Source organism: Bacillus rossius (genome assembly GCF_032445375.1).
Source record: "Bacillus rossius redtenbacheri isolate Brsri chromosome 9 unlocalized genomic scaffold, Brsri_v3 Brsri_v3_scf9_2, whole genome shotgun sequence".
Classification (NCBI taxonomy): domain Eukaryota; kingdom Metazoa; phylum Arthropoda; class Insecta; order Phasmatodea; family Bacillidae; genus Bacillus; species Bacillus rossius.
The window spans coordinates 39208638-39228299 of NW_026962013.1; the positions used below are offsets into that span (position 1 = coordinate 39208638).

Consider the following 19662-nt stretch of genomic DNA (forward strand, 5'->3'; position numbering starts at 1 on the left):
TAAATGAATCTTAATAAAATATAGTATTAGTTGAAAATTTTATGAACTGTTTAAATTGACCAGTAATTTCCACCAGAAGTTTATACAAATTTATACACAAAAATTATTATCATAATTTACTTATGGTCTTAGACTTTTAGTGTAGATGACTACGAAGTAAATTTTCCATGCATTTTAAGGAAGAATATTAAAAAGGATGCAGTTAAATAACAAATCTTTTAATTTAAAAAGAATATCCTGAATTCATTATAGTACCAGATAACGTGTAGGCTACATTAGCTATATGTATATAGGGCAAAAACAAAAATTTGCAACAAAGCATTTAATGCAATGGTCATGTAACGGGATTTTCGTAGAAATGGTCGTGAGTGAAAAATAAAAATAACATGGATATACAGTGATCTAAAATAGATGATAATTGGGGGGGGGGGGGGAAATTTCTCCCTAACTTTACGAAAGTTACGAAATATGGCTGACGGGTTTACACGTAGGTAATGCATTCACTCTTTGCGGGCCATTGTCCAACAGGCTTCATTCTTCAGCTGGATGAAGGGGAGGTAGTTCCCCGGCAACTTGGATCCCCCCTCTCCATCCGATCCCCACCCCCTCCCAACCAAGCACTGTCCTTCCTTTTTTGACCGGCCGCATGGCGGGTTCTATCAGTTATTTTTTTCTCTCCCCCTCTCTTGTGACAGCTAATTTCCGGTTGAAAAGGAGAATAGGGCCGTAATATGTTACGGATGACAGGTTAAAAATAATAATGACCACGATCGCTTTTTTTCTTCACATTCACCCTTACCATTTCGGAGTTGTCTATTGGCGTCCCCAAAAACGGGTACGCGCGAAAGGGTGTTCGGTAGGACAGAATTACAAACTGCGGCAAACCCAACAGAAATGTAGACCGTGGAACCGTTCTACATGCAGTGATTTGGGCTATTATTGAAAAACGATGCTTTACTGTGGTGAAAAATATCTAAAAATAAATATGAAACAATAATATATATATAATTTTACTCTAAATTTTTGCCACAGCTTTGTAAGTGTATTGGAATTAATTTTTTCCTGCTTGTATGGCAACACCGGTTACAAATAGAGGAAACTGTTGTGTTCACTTATGTTGGCCCATGATTAATTTTTAGAGACCGGAAACAAATAGCAGATTCATTACGTGATAGGATAATTTGCCACACAACTTGTCATGATGACTCTGCCAGTGAAAAAATCTTCAAACAACGAAGCACCGAATCAGAAGCTATCCCAGTTAAAGACGTCTCACCAGTCTGCAACTAATGAACAGGTGACTTTTGTCTGATTATGCAGAGGAATGAAGCATCTCTCTTAGAGTCTCTGACATCGAATTTATCGAGTCCCCAACAATTGAAAATGTTACTACTGTAATAGAACCAAAGAGGTTTGCGAATATTGCGAATAATCTGATGTTACATAACACGTTGACATTTGTACTACCGTGGTATTGACCAGCTTTTGACAAATCTGATATTGTTAAAAATACCTCTTCCCTGACGTAACACCTCCATGCTGTTAAAACTAGCATGCATCATGCTCCGCTCCGTACCTATAAACACTTCCGCCTTGACGTATTCTCATTCGACCGCTAGTGCATGAGTTGGAGTGGCGTCGCCGCTGACGCACTCTCCTGCTCTACCGGTTCCCCTCATTCGATCGGAATTTTCGAAACCTTCGGAAATTGTGGCCCCCTCAGCAAAGAATTTTCACTGAAAAAAGGTCAACTATTGAATAATCATTTAAAATATAAAATTATGTGCCCATTTTCGTAATAAATACTCAATTTTATTTCGAAAAAAAAATGGGTGCGTGTACTTAGGTACGCGCGTGAGAAGTTATAATTCTTTGGCATCAGGATCTTTATTTTTTTCTTACTTTCTACTTAGTTCCTTACAATAGCAAAACTTAATGGCTTCTTATAATGATTATATTGTATGTCATAAAATTAAAATTTATTTTCTTTCCTTGAGCCGATTTTGATGAAATAAAGCTTATATTTCTTTCTCTGCTACGCTCAAGTTAACTTGAAAACCCCATTAAAATTCCTATAGTAGTTTTGTAGAACACCGCGTACAAACAGACAGTGCTTTCATACCCCCTCCCCGTCAAACGTTTAGCGCAACCTTGTTGGAAGTCGCATTAGAAGTATAACTTCAAAAAGTATTTCGTGCATGCCAAAAACATCTCTAGCCATATTTTGGTAGAAGTGATAGTGCAGTGAAGATAACGTGGTCGTGGTTGTGCGTGTGTGCGCAGGCCAGGGCCGCGTGAACCAGCTGGGCGGCGTGTTCATCAACGGGCGGCCGCTGCCCAACCACATCCGCCTGAAGATCGTGGAGATGGCGGCGGCGGGCGTGCGGCCCTGCGTGATCTCGCGCCAGCTGCGCGTGTCGCACGGCTGCGTGTCCAAGATCCTGAACCGCTACCAGGAGACGGGCTCCATCCGGCCGGGCGTGATCGGCGGCAGCAAGCCGCGCGTCGCCACGCCCGAGGTGGAGCAGCGCATCGAGGACTACAAGAAGGCCAACCCGGGCATCTTCAGCTGGGAGATCCGCGACCGGCTCATCAAGGTCAGCCCCCGTCTCCGCCTCCGCCTCCCCTCGAGGGCGTGTGTCCCATCAGTTAGGGACCCGGAAAAATTCGCGGGTTCATTTCGTGTTATGCTAAAATACAAATAATCATACCTTAGTGCTGCTTCTGTCATTGGTTCTCTGTTAATCTGGAGGACTGAGGGCCAATTAGAGACTCTCACTCATAGAAGTGTCGAATCACAGGCCACCCAGTCGAGACGACTCACAAGTCAGCAGCCAATGAACAGTTGGCATTTGCCCGAGTGTGTAGAGGATATTGAAGTCTATCCTGGAGGTCATTGAACCCGCGAATTTTCCGGGTCTCTACCCATCACGTAGGAGCAGGCATTTTTCGCCAATAAATCTGAAAACCTATTAGTCTGCAACACGGTATACCCGCAAACAGCGGTTTATTCCTTGTGATTGGCGGCCGTCTGCGAGAGAAGTCGTTGCCTTGCTTGACCGAGCCACTCGGGACGCGTTTGCTTCCGCACTGAATCACTGTGATTGGTTTGCTAACAATCGACATGTATGTGAAAGAAACTCACCCAATCACAGAACACAGACGATGCTACAGTGTTTTGACTTTTAACTATAGTCTCGGAATATTTTCGCGAAATCTGCATGACCCCTACGGCCATCAGTGTCCCGTTAGTTTACATCCACCTCCCACACACGGTTAAACACTTCCAGCGGCTCAACTTCCACAGATTTAGCTGGAAAATGAACGAAATGGAATATAGATAGAGGCATGCAGATTACGCGAGAAGATTTAGAGACTAGATGAAAGTTAAAACACTGTAGCACCGTCTGTGTTTCGTGATTGTGTGAGTTTCTCCAAGGTACCTACATATCGATTGTAACAACACCGATCACAGTGGTTCAGTTGTTTCAGCGGCTCTACTGGCTGGCAGTTGCCGCGCAGTTTTGGTTGATCTTTCAATTATTCTATTATTTTTTTGTGGCATTTAAAATAATGTACAATTTTTAATTTTTATTGACAGATAAGACGTTCAAAGATAGTTCATTTGCCTAAAAATAAAAGAATAATATTCATTCATAGCTGCAGTAAGTACACAACGTTGCCCGGGCTGAACACAGGGTGATAGTGCTATATGGCAGTGTGGTGGACACAGAGAAATGACACACAATTACTGTTTTTATGTCTAAAATAAATTAATTGCTGTTCACAATAAATCATTAATACTTACTTATTTGAAATACAAGCCTGCGCTGGTGTTTTTCTCTTTCTATTCATTTTTAGTTTATGGAAATGACTCTGGGTCAATAAGAGACCCTCAACCAAAGAATTATCAAATCAGATACTGTGAAGTTGAGACGTCTCACAAGTCTGCCGCAAACGAATAATTGATGTATCTCCGAGTATGCAGAGTTCGGAGTCCATCCTAAAAATATATGAAAACGCGAAATTTTTTTTCCGGTTTCTCCCGCTAAGACGCCATGACAACAATTTTTTCTCCGCCGCAGTCAGTCGACCTAATGCGCTCGTCGGTGTCACGTGTTTCCGGCGGTTCACTGAACAATTTGTGTCGTACTTCGCACCAACAAGACAGGCAGCCTTGAGTTTCCTTGTTCATGTGTTCATCTCAGTCTTCTTCTTGTGTACTGTTGAAACATAATCCGGGCCCACATAAATGTAACGTAACGGCTATGTGTCGTCTAGTTGTGTTTACTGAATTCATGTCAGAGTTAACAAGATAGTAAAAAAACTACTATTTTTACATCATTTTTCATGTAAAAATTCAAATAAAAGCAAGAGAAAGTAATAACTTCCGCTATCAAAGAATATTTCGGATGGCTGTAGCATTCTCATTATCAGATAAAATTGTTGTGTAAAATTTATATGGCTGCGCCAACAAATTATATTCTCTTCTTCAAAGATAAAGTAATCTTGCAGCGAACTTTCCTACTACTATTTCTTGTGCACATCGTGTATAGATGCTGATCAGCTTGGACACATGTGTCTGGCTGTATTGTGCAAGCATATTGGTGGTCCCTAGCCCCCCCCCCCCCTTTTCTACCAGTCAAGATCCACATTTATTTGATCCGAAGAGCGACTAGCTGCCCGGCGATTGGCCAGCTGGAAAAATCTACCCCCTCCCCCCACAACAAAATCCCTCCCCATCGACGCACAATTTTACGCCCCTTTTGGGTTGGAGAAGAAAGGCTCCAACCCTCCGCACATGCGCACGCGTTGCCACCCCTATGCACACGCAAAGTGACACCACCCCTCCTCCCTTCTGCCTTGTGACGTCACCTGCTACAAAGAGCGCTCGTGGGGGGAGGGGCTTTAAGGGGGGAAGTGCAAGCGAATCAGAGAGGGATAGGCGCATGGCAGGCGGCTGTATTAAACGTGTTGTTCCATGGCACATTTGTTTCTTCTGCTGAAGTAAATTTTATTCTGCAATCGAATCTACATGGCTTCAAGGTATTTACAATTTTTTTTTGTTTAGAGTTACTGAGGGATGCACTTTTGCGCTTAAAGCAATTATGTAAAAAAAATAACATTTAAAATATAAAAAATAATTTCTAAACCAAAACAAAGTATAATAAGCAGTATAATATGTATATAAGATGTTCCAAGAGTACAGTTTCAGGACATATTGGTTTGCCCATTTATTCCATTAAACTGAAGCGGCTTTCATATTTTCAATTTGACTGATGGTTGTGATGATTCCTTTGACCTACGTACCGCTGAAATGAACTCGTATAATCTATAAATAACTAAATTTTTACGAAAAATTCTTCTCCGTTTCATTTCTCAGAGGTGCTTCTTTTCAGAAGCGCTACCATCCATATTGGGTGTCATAAATTTGAAATTAATGAAAAGTATGTAAAATTATAAAAAAAAATATGTTTGGTATTTTCTTTCGAAAATCACCATTTGTCGTAAACGAATGCCAGTTTAGGCCTATTCCGATACTATTTAAGTAATAGTGGTTTTTTTAATACATGCCAGTGTACGAATTGTTTCCTAATTTATACTATTCCTTCTCTAAAAACGAGTAAATGCTATTGGAATTTGTGACATGAAAACTATCTGAAATATGATTAGAGTTTTCCATTCTCTGATTTAATAATCGTAAATGTGTACTAATGGTTATAACAGTAAGTGGCCTTCAGATGACGATCGCACAGTAAAACAATCAAAGAACGTATATTAATCTTGAGAATTGTGCTTTTGTGAGGTTTCAAGATTCACGAACATCTTTTACACCAAAACAAATTGGTTATTCAAATTATAAATTGGGAAACTTTTCTGAATGTTGTAGGATAAATAAAATATACTACATTGGACCCATAGAAAGGAATATATTACGAGTTTTTTTCTTCCTTACATGAAGACAGGGGCGTAACACAGAAGCAGAGGATATATCCCCCTCACCAAAATACTTAAAAAAAATAATCGATTTCCATCAACAAAAGAAAAGAATTTGAAAGCAAAGATCATTCGAAGTGGTTCTATCCCCCCCCCCCCCCCCTCACCAAATTCCGTGGAAGGAAATTCTGCGTACGCTCCAACCGGTAGATATGAATAGTATTGGCATTAGGTTTCAAAACACTACATACGAACATAAAACGCCCACGGTATTCGCTGCCCATGTACCTCCTTGCCTCAGAAATGCGTCGGCGACCCATCAAGATACACTTGCTGCTACGCGAACAATTGGTTTTTGCCTGATCCTTTTTTTTTGTCCTCCCATCCTTTCGTCCTACTGGAATGCGGCCGGCGGCCCTCATTCGGTTTTCTTACCTCCTCCTCCCTCCCTCCCTCCTCACACAAACAATTTTTTTCTTCTCTTTTCCCTTCCACCCGAAGTGATTCATCGGATGCTCCAACCCAGCGTCGCTGATCCCTCTGGCAGCGACACCAGAGCTGCGGTCGCATTCACGCCGTGGCTAGAGATGGAACTAAATTGAAGCATCCAATTCCCTGGCAGTTAGGGGAAAGAAAAAAAAAAAGGACTTTCCGATGTGTCAAAAAATTTCTTTCGCAAAGTATTAAGCAACGTGCCACTTTGAAAAGATCCTGTGCGATACATTGAAAAGGAAAGAAAATTGCAACTGAAGGGTTGGAATTTCTCTGCCTACAACCTTTGGACCTGCAAAAATCGCGTTATTATTTAGATGGAGGCTAGAATGCATAGGTACCAGAATTTCTTTTTCGTTGGACCATATTGTTAATGTCCCTACAAACAGCTGTATAGTACGTCCGCATGTCTACTGCGGATACTAACCTGTTGGTTAAATACACCGCGGAATAGCTGGGGTCCCTCGGTGCGCGGAACACGCCAGAAGAACGCCTCGCGCTTGGAGACGATTAAAGCCACGTCATGCGAGCCACTGTGTCGCTTTTCACGGCCTTTAACGCGCACATTACGCCTCTAACGTGGGAGACACCCCGTGCCAAGCAACGTGCTCGTGAACACAAAATGTAATAGTTAGGGGCAGGCATTTTTCGCGAAAAGATCTGAACGCCTATTAGACTGCACCAAGGTACATCCGCACCTGTGGTTTCTTCCATGTAATTGGCGGCCGTCTGCGGGAGACGTCGTTGCTTTATTTGACCGAGCCAATCAGGACGCTTTTACTTCCGCACTGACTCACAGTGATTGGTGGTGTTACAATCGACATGTACCTGGGAGGAACTCACCCAATCACGAAACACAGACGATGCTACAGTGTTTTAACTTCCATCTAGTGTCGAAACCTTTTCGCGAAATCTGCCTGCCCCTACTTATGAAACTAGAATAAGTTATGGCCATGCAAACGGTTTCTTTGCCGTAATTGGCAATCGTATGAAAGTGATTCATCGCCTTATTTGGCCAGGCCATTCAGGACACGTTTCCTTCCACACAAATTTGCTGTAATTCATGTCCGACAGAGAGCGTGTACTGGAAAGTAACTTAACAAATCTGAAAACACAGGCAATGCTAAAGTTTTGCTATCATAAGCTGGTCTCAAAAAATTTCACGAACAAATAAATGATGCAAAATGTTCTACATAACGGTTCGTCCTGTTACTGATAGTGAATTTTTAAACTGTTGTCTTCAGGATTATCGCAGACAGGGAAAAATCTTGAAAACAGGCAAACTCTGGGAATAAAAAAAGGTATCTTCTAAACTTGGAAAACACATGGGAATAAAAAAAATAGCTAACACTCTGAATCAGTTGTTTTTAGTACTAGAGTTTTCTTCAGTGTTTAAAAAACAGTCCGTATTATAATCACCAATTATTTTGAAGTTTGAAAACTCATCCATTTTTATCATAAATTAAACGCAAGTGAAACAGTAAATCAACTGGGCGTTGGTTTAGTAATTTGAAGTGCTGTCAAGTATCGTAATTAATAATAGATATTGTAGTTGCCTGGCTTCTGTGTTGTATCCGCGTCCAAGGAGAATATATCACCGAAGTTTCGGTCGACGTTGCAGTCACCATCATCAAAGTAGAATTGCTTACTTGGACGCGGCTACAACCTAGAAGCCAAGTAACATCAGAAAAAGGCCGCAAAAGCCTACGATCTTTATTAATAATATATATTGTTTCAAATTTTATCAAACATAGTAGTTTTATATTACAGACGGGAATTTTTGTTGGCAAATAAACTAATTAAAATAATAACCGCTAATACCATGTATTCTGTAGAAAAATGATTTTATTTTAAAACGAATGTGTTATGTGAGAATATGATTCCATAAGTATTTGTAGTTTAATAAATGTATGTTAACTTGCAAAACTGATGAATGAGATAGGTGAAAAAATGTTGGTTGGTAAAAGAAAACTCAGAGAAAACTCAGGGAATATGTTTTGAGCAAAAGTGTGAGAACCTTGAACACTTATCAAAATTTTCACCTTAAATTTAAGAAAATGGCTAGTTACAAATTATCCAGAAATCTTAGTAGATGTGTTGTTATTTTCGTAAATTTACGGTTACTGTGCTCACTTCCATTGAACATATTAGTGTAATATTGGTGTATAAGACAAACCAACAAAAAACTGGTCAAAAACACACATTTCTTCCGGCGCGTGTTTACCGTGTCATACCGAAAAACAGAACACGGATGTTGAAAAACGGCGGACTTTTTTACGAAGCTATCTAAAATTACGAAGAATTCTTCGTTTATTTTGTGCTGATTCTTCTTTTGAAAGTCTGTAAATTTGTTGTAATTTCTAACATTGTACCTTGCAAACTTTCTTCACTGTAATTAATTTTATAAATGGAACAATAATATTCATGTCAAATTACAGATAACAGTTACACGAAAACAACTGTATCACTACAGAATAGTGTTCACAGTAAAACTGGGTTCAGATTCTTACCCGGACATTTATGCTTTGTGTTGTCCCAGTAGCTTAAGTTATTTGTAAACCGTTCCTTGAATAGCTTTCCAAACTGAACTGCGCACATAATAATCGTGATACAATAAAATAAAGCTGTTGACTATTCGGTTATCTTTTCGATGTTTTAAAAAAGTAATCTTGAATGAAAATTCAATACAAAATTATGCACTAATTTTCGTAATAAATACTCAGTATTATCCCAAAAAATTATTTCATATTTGCAAAAATAATCAGGTAATTATTGAACAAAGTTACAATCTAATTCTTGGCAACTAGAGTCCAAAGGAATCTTTTGTAAAAGTGCAAAACAGTTCTTCTGTTTTTCCTCTGCTGATCTGCTTTCCTCAGTGCGCCTCGCCAAAGGCGCTGAAAGGAGGGTGGCAATAGGGATTGCAGTGAGGGGAAGAGGGATGGACAAGGAATCTAGTAAACGCTGACGCGCGCCTGTGTGTGGCTGTGCCCGCAGGACGGCATCTGCGACAAGAACAGCGCTCCCTCCGTGAGCTCCATCAGCCGGCTGCTGAGGGGCGGCCGCCGGGACGACTCGGACCTCAGGAAGAACCACTCCATAGACGGCATCCTCGGTGAGTGGACGGCACCTCCTCTCTCCCCCTGGGCGCCTGGTCACTCATCTCTCTATCCCTGGCCACCTGGTCTCTCATCTCTCTCCCCCCTGGCCGCCAGGCCCCTCCTCTCTCTATACCTGACCACCTAGTCTCTCATCTCTCTCCCCCCTGGCCGCCTGGCCCCTCCTCTCTCTATACCTGACCACCTAGTCTCTCATCTCTCTCCCCCCTGGCCGCCTGGCCCCTCCTCTCTCTATACCTGACCACCTAGTCTCTCATCTCTCTCCCCCCTGGCCGCCTGGCCCCTCCTCTCTACCTGACAACCTAGTCTCTCATCTCTCTCCCCCCTGGCCACCTGGCCCCTCCTCTCTCTATACCTGACCACCTAGTCTCTCATCTCTCTCCCCACTGGCCGCCTGGCCCCTCCTCTCTACCTGACAACCTAGTCTCTCATCTCTCTCCCCCCTGGCCACCTGGCCCCTCCTCTCTCTATACCTGACCACCTAGTCTCTCATCTCTCTCCCCACTGGCCGCCTGGCCCCTCCTCTCTACCTGACAACCTAGTCTCTCATCTCTCTCCCCCCTGGCCACCTGGCCCCTCCTCACTCTATACCTGACCACCTAGTCTCTCATCTCTCTCCCCACTGGCCGCCTGGCCCCTCCTCTCTACCTGACAACCTAGTCTCTCATCTCTCTCCCCCCTGACCACCTGGCCCCTCCTCTCTCTATACCTGACCACTTAGTCTCTCATCTCTCTCCCCCTGGCCACCTGGCCCCTCCTCTCTCTATACCTGACCACCTAGTCTCTCATCTCTCTCCCCTCTGACCGCCTAGTCTTTCTCTCTCCCCCTGGCCACCTGGCCCCTCCTCTCTCTATACCTGACCACATAGTCTCTCATCTCTCTCCCCCCTGGCCGCCTGGCCCCTCCTCTCTCTATACCTGACCACCTAGTCTCTCTTCTCTCTCCCCCTGGCCACCTGGCCCCTCCTCTCTCTATACCTGACCACCTAGTCTCTCATCTCTCTCCCCCTGGCCGCCTGGCCCCTCCTCTCTCTATACCTGACCACCTAGTCTCTCTTCTCTCTCCCCCTGGCCACCTGGCCCCTCCTCTCTCTATACCTGACCACCTATTCTCTCATCTCTCTCCCCCCTGGCCGCCTGGCCCCTCCTCTCTCTATACCTGAGCACCTAGTCTCTCATCTCTCTCCCCCCTGGCCGCCTGGCCCCTCCTCTCTCTATACCTAACCACCTAGTCTCTCATCTCTCTCCCCACTGGCCGCCTGGCCCCTCCTCTCTCTATACCTGACCACCTAGTCTCTCATCTCTCTCCCCCCTGGCCACCTGGCCCCTCCTCTCTCTATACCTGACCACCTAGTCTCTCATCTCTCTCCCCCCTGGCCGCCTGGCCCCTCCTCTCTCTAAACCTGACCACCTAGTCTCTCTACTCTCTCCCCCTGGCCACCTGGCCCCTCCTCTCTCTATACCTGACCACCTAGTCTCTCATCTCTCTCCCCCCTGGCCGCCTGGCCCCTCCTCTCACTATCCCTGACCACCTAGTCTCTCATCTCTCTCCCCTCTGACCGCCTAGCCTCTCTTCTCTCTCCCCCTGGCCACCTGGCCCCTCCTCTCTCTATACCTGACCACCTAGTCTCTCTTCTCTCTCCCCCTGGCCACCTGGCCCCTCCTCTCTCTATACCTGACCACCTAGTCTCTCATCTCTCTCCCCCCTGGCCGCCTGGCCCCTCCTCTCTCTATACCTGACCACCTAGTCTCTCATCTCTCTCCCCCCTGGCCGCCTGGCCCCTCCTCTCTCTATACCTGACCACCTAGTCTCTCTTCTCTCTCCCCCTGACCACCTGGCCCCTCCCCTCTCTATACCTGACCACCTAGTCTCTCATCTCTCTCCCCCCTGGCCGCCTGGCCCCTCCTCTCTCTATACCTGACCACCTAGTCTCTCATCTCTCTCCCCCCTGGCCGCCTGGCCCCTCCTCTCTCTTTACCTGACCACCTAGTCTCTCATCTCTCTCCCCCCTGGCCGCCTGGCCCCTCCTCTCTATACCTGACCACCTAGTCTCTCATCTCTCTCCCCCCTGGCCGCCTGGCCCCTCCTCTCTCTTTACCTGACCACCTAGTCTCTCATCTCTCTCCCCCCTGGCCGCCAGGCCCCTCCTCTCTCTATACCTGACCACCTAGTCTCTCATCTCTCTCCCCACTGGCCGCCTGGCCCCTCCTCTCTCTATACCTGACCACCTAGTCTCTCATCTCTCTCCCCCCTGGCCGCCTGGCCCCTCCTATCTCTATACCTGACCACCTAGTCTCTCATCTCTCTCCCCACTGGCCGCCTGGCCCCTCCTCTCTCTATACCTGACCACCTAGTCTCTCATCTCTCTCCCCCCTGGCCACCTGGCCCCTCCTCTCTCTATACCTGACCACCTAGTCTCTCATCTCTCTCCCCCCTGGCCACCTGGCCCCTCCTCTCTCTATACCTGACCACCTAGTCTCTCATCTCTCTCCCCCCTGGCCGCCTGGCCCCTCCTCTCTCTATCCCTGACCACCTAGTCTCTCATCTCTCTCCCCTCTGACCGCTTAGTCTCTCTTCTATCTCCCCCCTGGCCGCCTGGCCCCTCCTCTCTCTATACCTGACCACCTAGTCTCTCATCTCTCTCCCCCCTGGCCGCCTGGCCCCTCCTCTCTCTATACCTGACCACCTAGTCTCTCATCTCTCTCCCCACTGGCCGCCTGGCCCCTCCTCTCTCTATACCTGACCACCTAGTCTCTCATCTCTCTCCCCCCTGGCCACCTGGCCCCTCCTCTCTCTATCCCTGACCACCTAGTCTCTCATCTCTCTCCCCCCTGGCCGCCTGGCCCCTCCTCTCTCTATACCTGACCACCTAGTCTCTCATCTCTCTCCCCACTGGCCGCCTGGCCCCTCCTCTCTACCTGACAACCTAATCTCTCATCTCTCTCCCCCCTGGCCACCTGGCCCCTCCTCTCTCTATACCTGACCACCTAGTCTCTCATCTCTCTCCCCCCTGGCCGCCTGGCCCCTCCTCTCTCTATACCTGACCACCTAGTCTCTCATCTCTCTCCCCATTGGCCGCCTGGCCCCTCCTCTCTCTATACCTGACCACCTAGTCTCTCATCTCTCTCCCCCCTGGCCGCCTGGCCCTTCCTCTCTCTATACCTGACCACCTAGTCTCTCATCTCTCTCCCCACTGGCCGCCTGGCCCCTCCTCTCTCTATACCTGACCACCTAGTCTCTCATCTCTCTCCCCACTGGCCGCCTGGCCCCTCCTCTCTCTATACCTGACCACCTAGTCTCTCATCTCTCTCCCCCCTGGCCGCCTGGCCCCTCCTCTCTCTATACCTGACCACCTAGTCTCTCATCTCTCTCCCCACTGGCCGCCTGGCCCCTCCTCTCTCTATACCTGACCACCTAGTCTCTCATCTCTCTCCCCCCTGGCCGCCTGGCCCCTCCTCTCTCTATACCTGACCACCTAGTCTCTCATCTCTCTCCCCCCTGGCCGCCTGGCCCCTCCTCTCTCTATCCCTGACCACCTAGTCTCTCATCTCTCTCCCCTCTGACCGCCTAGTCTCTCTTCTCTCTCCCCCCTGGCCACCTGGCCCCTCCTCTCTCTATACCTGACCACCTAGTATCTCATCTCTCTCCCCCCTGGCCGCCTGGCCCCTCCTCTCTCTATACCTGACCACCTAGTCTCTCATCTCTCTCCCCCCTGGCCGCCTGGCCCCTCCTCTCTCTATACCTGACCACCTAGTCTCTCATCTCTCTCCCCCCTGGCCGCCTGGACCATCCTCTCTCTATCCCTGACCACCTAGTCTCTTATCTCTCTCCCCTCTGACCGCCTAGTCTCTCTTCTCTCTCCCCCTGGCCACCTGGCCCCTCCTCTCTCTATACCTGACCACCTAGTCTCTCATCTCTCTCCCCCCTGGCCGCCTGGCCCCTCCCCTCTCTATACCTGACCACCTAGTCTCTCATCTCTCTCCCCCCTGGCCCCGCGGTCTCTACTCTCTCCCTCTCCCACCCGCTGCCTCTCCGCTGACGTCACGCGGCTCGTGAGACTGAAAAAATTCGCGGATTCCTTCCGAGATATGCTGGAATCAAAAAACGCTTGCCTTCATGCTGCTTCTGTGATTGGACTTAATTTTATCTAGACGACAATATTTAAAATTCATAGACCAATAGTCAACACAAGAAGCATCGGATCACATACATTCCAATTAACAGGTCTCTAAAGTCACTACCCGGTAACCAAGTATAATTTTCCCAAGTACATAGAGGATTGTGTAGTCTATCCTAGAGGTCACATATATCGCAAATTTTTCCAGTTCCAAGTCATCATCAACACATTTCCCATTGCTAAGCTAGCAATTTCAAGGGTCTATGTCCCGTTCCAGGTCATTATTTTATTTTTAAGTTCAACACAGTTAAACTTGTAAACTTTGTGAGTGCCCAAACTTCAAAGAAAAATAAACATAATGTATACATTTTGCATAATTAGCTGGCAAAGTTAACGTTTTAACATTTTTGTGCAGTATGGATATGGAGAACCAAATGGAATAAATAAAAGGAAATATTTTGCTGGTGCCTACTGCGTGGTATGGTTTACATTAATGATGTATGTATATGGGCAGGCAGATTTCGCGAAAAGGTTTCGACACTAGATGGAAGTTAAAAAACTGTAGCATCGTCTGTGTTTCGAGATTGGGTGAGTTTCTCCCAGGTGCATGTCGATTGTAACACCACCAATCACAGTCAGTCAGTGCGGAAGTAAACGCGTCCTGATTGGCTCGGTCAAATAAGGCAACGACTTCTCCCGCAGACGGCCGCCAATTACAAGTAAGAAACCACAGGTGCGGATGTACCTTGGTGCAGTCTAATGGGCGTTCAGATCTTTTCGCGAAATATGCCTGCCCCTATGTATGTACATAGCGCGGCATTTTTTGTTCATAGTGAGGAATACAGTTTACCACAAAGCACTGAGAGCTCTTGCACGCATCTTGTTGCTATTCAGAGGCTTCGACTTATCAGAAATACAGAATACCCTCAAGAGTTAAGAGGGCACATTCAGTAATAACCCGTAAATCACCATAATCAAGAAGTAGTTGGTGCTTATTGCAGACATTAAACCCTTACATATTCATTGCCGGTACTCAAGTGAACAACTGGAGAGCACAGTTTGGTCAGTTTCATAGCCGAGAGATTAACCGAGGGTTTTCATGGCTGCTTCGGGACATGTGGATCTCGAGCCAGTATACTTGAGGCGAAGTATTACGACCGTCTGCTACAAAATACCGTGGCCAATTGCAACTCCGCCACGGCCATTTGCGTTTTTACGTGCCAGCGCGGAGATCTCGATGAAAAACTGGCAGGCTGTCTTTCTCGGCCGTGGTTAATGAATATATGTCGGCCCAATTTATCAGACGTGTCGCAAACACCGAAATAGCTGTAAGTCTCTATAACATGCCCTTGGCCGAGAGTTAAAAACACGTGTCTTCATAAATGCAGTCCTGAAATAAATGTATTTTTTTCTTTACAGAATGAACGCAAGTCAGTCCTATGCTAAGTTATGCTGTAGGAATTTTCTGACATTTAAAGTTCAGTTATCGTTTAAAAAAAAGGTTCATAATTTTTAAATGACGTTTTTCTCCGTATTTTATAATTCCTCCCCCCCTCCCTCGTGACTATCAAGTAACCCGTTTTTTAAAAGTTACATAACATATTTAAACTTTTATACTTGTGGATATAATAATAACTCTAACTACTTTTTAGTTGAAAATAATTTATTCATGTAAATTAAAATTACCATAAAATAATTTCGCCACTAAAAATAAATAAGGACTGCCGGCATCAAATAGCCTAAATGTTGTTACAAGACACAAACAACATTGTTTATAATTTGATAAGTAGCTACTCAAAATTCATTCAACCATGAAAAAAATAAAGGAAACGTTGGTAATATCTACAAGCTTTGCTGTTTTTCTTTGATATCCAACATTGTATTTAGATAAAAATGCACCAAATAAATACATATTTTTGCTACAAAAATATTTTATATCATTTATGTACAGTAATATTTTTTTTTTTACTTCGACCGGCAGAAAATGACAAAGATAATATATTAATACAGCCCATTGTAAAATGAAAAAAATGTTTGGTGTTAAGTTTGTTGTCAACGATGAGCCATTTTATCTATAAGTAAATGTGTGTAGGAGACAGAAAAAATGCTTAAAAGTAGTGATGAAAAACCTGAAAAAAATTTGCCATGAAATAATTTAGTCACATTTTACTAGATATTATTTTCACAATAAAGTTTCTTGTCCGCGGCGTGTCTTATTATTGAAAACATTGTTTTCTTTTCTATTATATATTAGGAAACGCGTGTATTTGTAAGAGGTAAACTCAAAAAGCTATTGGCCCGTTATATATTTGTATATATATATGATTGTTATATGGATACTTGGCTACAAACTGACCACGATATGTTTTATTTAAAAAATAATTCAGTAAGAAATAACTATATTTGTAACTATAACCGAAGAAAAGACCAAATTGTTTATTACCTACATTTTTTGCAGTGTAATTATTCTTCACGGTCACGTTCACTATGTTTTCTCTTCGGTAGCATACAGTTCACATGGCTGACAGCTACAACCACAACCCGAACAGTTCCGAAGTTTAACGAAGTGAAAGTTTAGGTTAGGTTCGGTCATTGTAATAAATAAGAGTTCTGTATTATTTTTCCGGGAGGGTAGGTTAGGTATGTTAGGTTATACGCTATCTTAACTAAAATTAAATATTGTTTAGCTTGGATAAGCGTTATTTAAAGTACTCTATGTTCGTAAAATGTATAAATCCTTGCAATATGGTGTTTTTCACGAGCTATTGGCAAACTTCGTGGAACTTCGGAATTATTCGGGTGTGGCGCGAAAAGCGATATATATATACTTTGTATATGCGAGTCCGAATCACGAATAGAGTATCGATGAGTCAGACAAATGCCATTAATTTAGATATAAATTGTTTATAGTCAGTCTTAAAAAAAACTTTGCTGTTTTAAAAATCATTTATCTACCCGTAAGAAACAGGACACCACAGCTTGTCACAAATAAATGGATTTATTAGGACTTCGCTATTTTTATGTTTTCACCATAAAATATTTTTCAGGGTCAGTGTTTAAAACTTATGTTATGGCGGCCATTAAACGTTTTTTTGTGCAGTAACTTTGTTGCAAAATAAAATTAACTATAATCAAATTATTGCAAAAAAAGTCCAAATTCAGCAAAACCCGAACAACTCGATGTGTAGAGATTTGCAAGATTCCCGTTATTGATTGGGGAGAGGATAGACCGCATACTTATATTTATACGCTTTACCACTGTGCTCTTATTGGACAAAAAGTAGTTTTGACACGCCCCGGAAGTACAAGAAATCAATAACAGCGAAAATTCAAATGACCCAACACGTGCATTCCAGAGGCAAGGTGAAACGTGGTAGCATCCAGCGGACAATAGACGCCGAATCACGTGTGTGAGAACGTGTGGAGTCCATTACGTGAAATGGTTGCCACGAGCTGGTTGTTCATCTCTCAAACGACCGCAGAACAAGGCTTCTCTGGCATCGCCAACCTTTGTTGTGCCGACAATAAATGAAATAAAAATAACAACGCGTGGGAGTATTTCACTAGAATATTGTGAGGAGGTAGGATCGTGAAGGCGCCTTGGGAGTAATAAAGATTGTCGTCTCATTTCTGACCTATTTTCTCTTCCCCCCTTCCTTTTTTCCCATATCCTACTTTTCATCTTTTTTTTTTTCCTTACAGTGACGTCGGTGACGTTTGTGATTTATTTTCGTCGGAGGGCATCATCGACCCAGAGACTTACGAATAAACAAAAAAAAAAGTCCGCAATTTGTGAAGGCGGCGTGGTCGCACAAGGCGTGTCGGCCAGCTGGCTTTGGGAAAAGTTTAATGTTTGCCAGGGGTTTGGGATGTAGGTGATGAGGGGGGGGGGGGTAGGAGGTCGCTCTTCGAAAGCCGACAAGGGAGCGCCCAACGGTAGCCCGCTCATAATTCAGTGTGGCCGCGGCAATTCATTACCCGATCTAATTTCCTCCCGGTCGGCCATTGTTAAAAGGTGTTCGTTGTGAGGAGGAAGGGGGCTCCACGGGGTGGATAAAGAAGGATGTTGAGGAGGAGTGAGGGGGAAGAAAGAGGGTGGAAGGGGGACGGGATGAATAGGGGAGGGGGAAGTCCCTTATTGTTTCCCAGGTAACAACACCTCCGGGGGCTAACCATTACCTGCGCGCGCACATTTCTAGTTGCACCCTGCGCCGTCAGATACCACGCTGCGTGTGTGGTCTCGACACTCAATGGAATAGGTGTTTGTCGGATTTTAATGATTACTAGGATGCACTAGTATCCACCCGGGGAAAGAACTCACTTTCCCTTTTTTTTTTTAAATTAACCTTCACCGACCACACCTCATATCACCACCACATGTATATTTATTCCACTATCCCAAATATTTTTGATACAACTTAGATGGGTAATGCATAGTTTTATTTGCAGTTACATCATTTTTAATACAGCGCAAGCTGGCTAATATACGACAAAGAACAGTTTTTAAATACTTGACAATATATGCTTATATATAGGTATATTTGAAAACAAACAATTCAGTCCATCTGCTCTCCAACTTTTTTTTGTTCTAACACTACCATATCAAAAATAAATGTCTATAGTGAAAATTACTCTGCTAGTTTAGCCGTCTCCCCCCCCCCCCTAATGCCGCCCCCGGGGCACTGGCCCCGTCTGCCCCCTCTAGTTTCGTCCCCGTTAGGATGTACAAAATCAAGAAAAACAGGGATAAATGGAATAGTTAGAGACAGGAAAAATTCGCGGGTTCATTTCGCGATAGGCTAGAATCCAAGTGCGTGTAACTTATTGATTGGAACACAGTTTGCCTGAAGGACTGTGAGCCAATGAATGACCCTCAACGTAAGAAGTATCGAATCATAAGCATCCTAGTTAGCAGGTGTCACGAGTCAGTGGCCAATGAGGTGGTGTAATATTCCCGCGTACATAGAGGATCGTGGAGTCCATCCTAGAGGTCATTCAAACCGCGAAAATTTCCAGTCCCTAGGAATAGTCAAGGATTTTTTGAATTTCTGTGAAAATAAAAACTGTTAAGTCAGAGAATTTAAATGTAAAAAAAAGTTGCTGGACTAAAGTTTATCCTGTATCACCAACTCATTAAATGTACCATGCAAATCGTATTTTAATTAGTCTTTTTATTTTGCAATGTTAATATGCAAAAATTATGGTGTAGAGTTTTTTTTTTCACGGAGACAATAAGTCGTATAAATGTTTTCAACTTATTTTGTCTTGATTAATCAACAGCCGAAGTCTGTTGGTCGAATTCAGACTCAACCTGTATAAACGAAACACGATATATCCGTATACGGTTCATCACAACTACCTGCCATACGACTACGCTCAAACAGTATTAGATATTCTTTAAGAAACTGTCCGAATCAATCAAATAAACGACATGCCTCAAAATGGTTTGTGTTAGTTCAATGAGAATTTACATGCAATTGAATATTTTACAGTTAAATGGGACATCTTCCGAATTCTACTTGGAATTTTCTGATATAGGTACACGTTAATGTGGTGAAATGATAACGAAGCCACGCTCGCTGGAACACGTACTGCATTGAGACATACAAAACTCGCGTTCTTTTCTGGCACCAGCACACACTTGTGCACAAATAAGTCGGTGTCTACTGTCCATCGCCTGATAGCACAATTTGCCTTCCGACCGGATTGCGAGTTTCAATTAAAAAAAAAAAAATCATAGTTAGGGGCATGTGGATTTCGCGAAAAGATTTCGAGACTAGATGAAAGTTAAAACCCTGTAGCATCGTCTGTGTTTCGTGATTGGGTGAGTTTCTCCCAGGTACATATCGATTGTAACAACACCAATCACAGTGATTCAGTGCGGAAGTAAACGCGTCCTGAGTGGCTCGGTCAGATAAGGCAACGACTTCTCTTGCAGACGGCCGCCAATCACAAGAAAGAAACCTCAGGTGCGGGTATACCTTGTTGCAATCTAA

The 19662-nt window shown here is 44.3% G+C and overlaps 1 protein-coding gene across 1 annotated transcript in view; it reads left to right on the forward strand.

The window, feature by feature from the left end:
* Nucleotides 1-19662, forward strand: part of LOC134542908 (protein gooseberry) — a 173790-nt gene that overhangs the window by 75125 nt on the left and 79003 nt on the right. Inside the window, exons 2-3 of the mRNA XM_063387494.1 lie at nt 2284-2597; nt 9427-9544. Of these exons, the coding sequence (XP_063243564.1) occupies nt 2284-2597; nt 9427-9544 (432 nt within the window). The remainder of the gene's footprint in view (nt 1-2283; nt 2598-9426; nt 9545-19662) is intronic.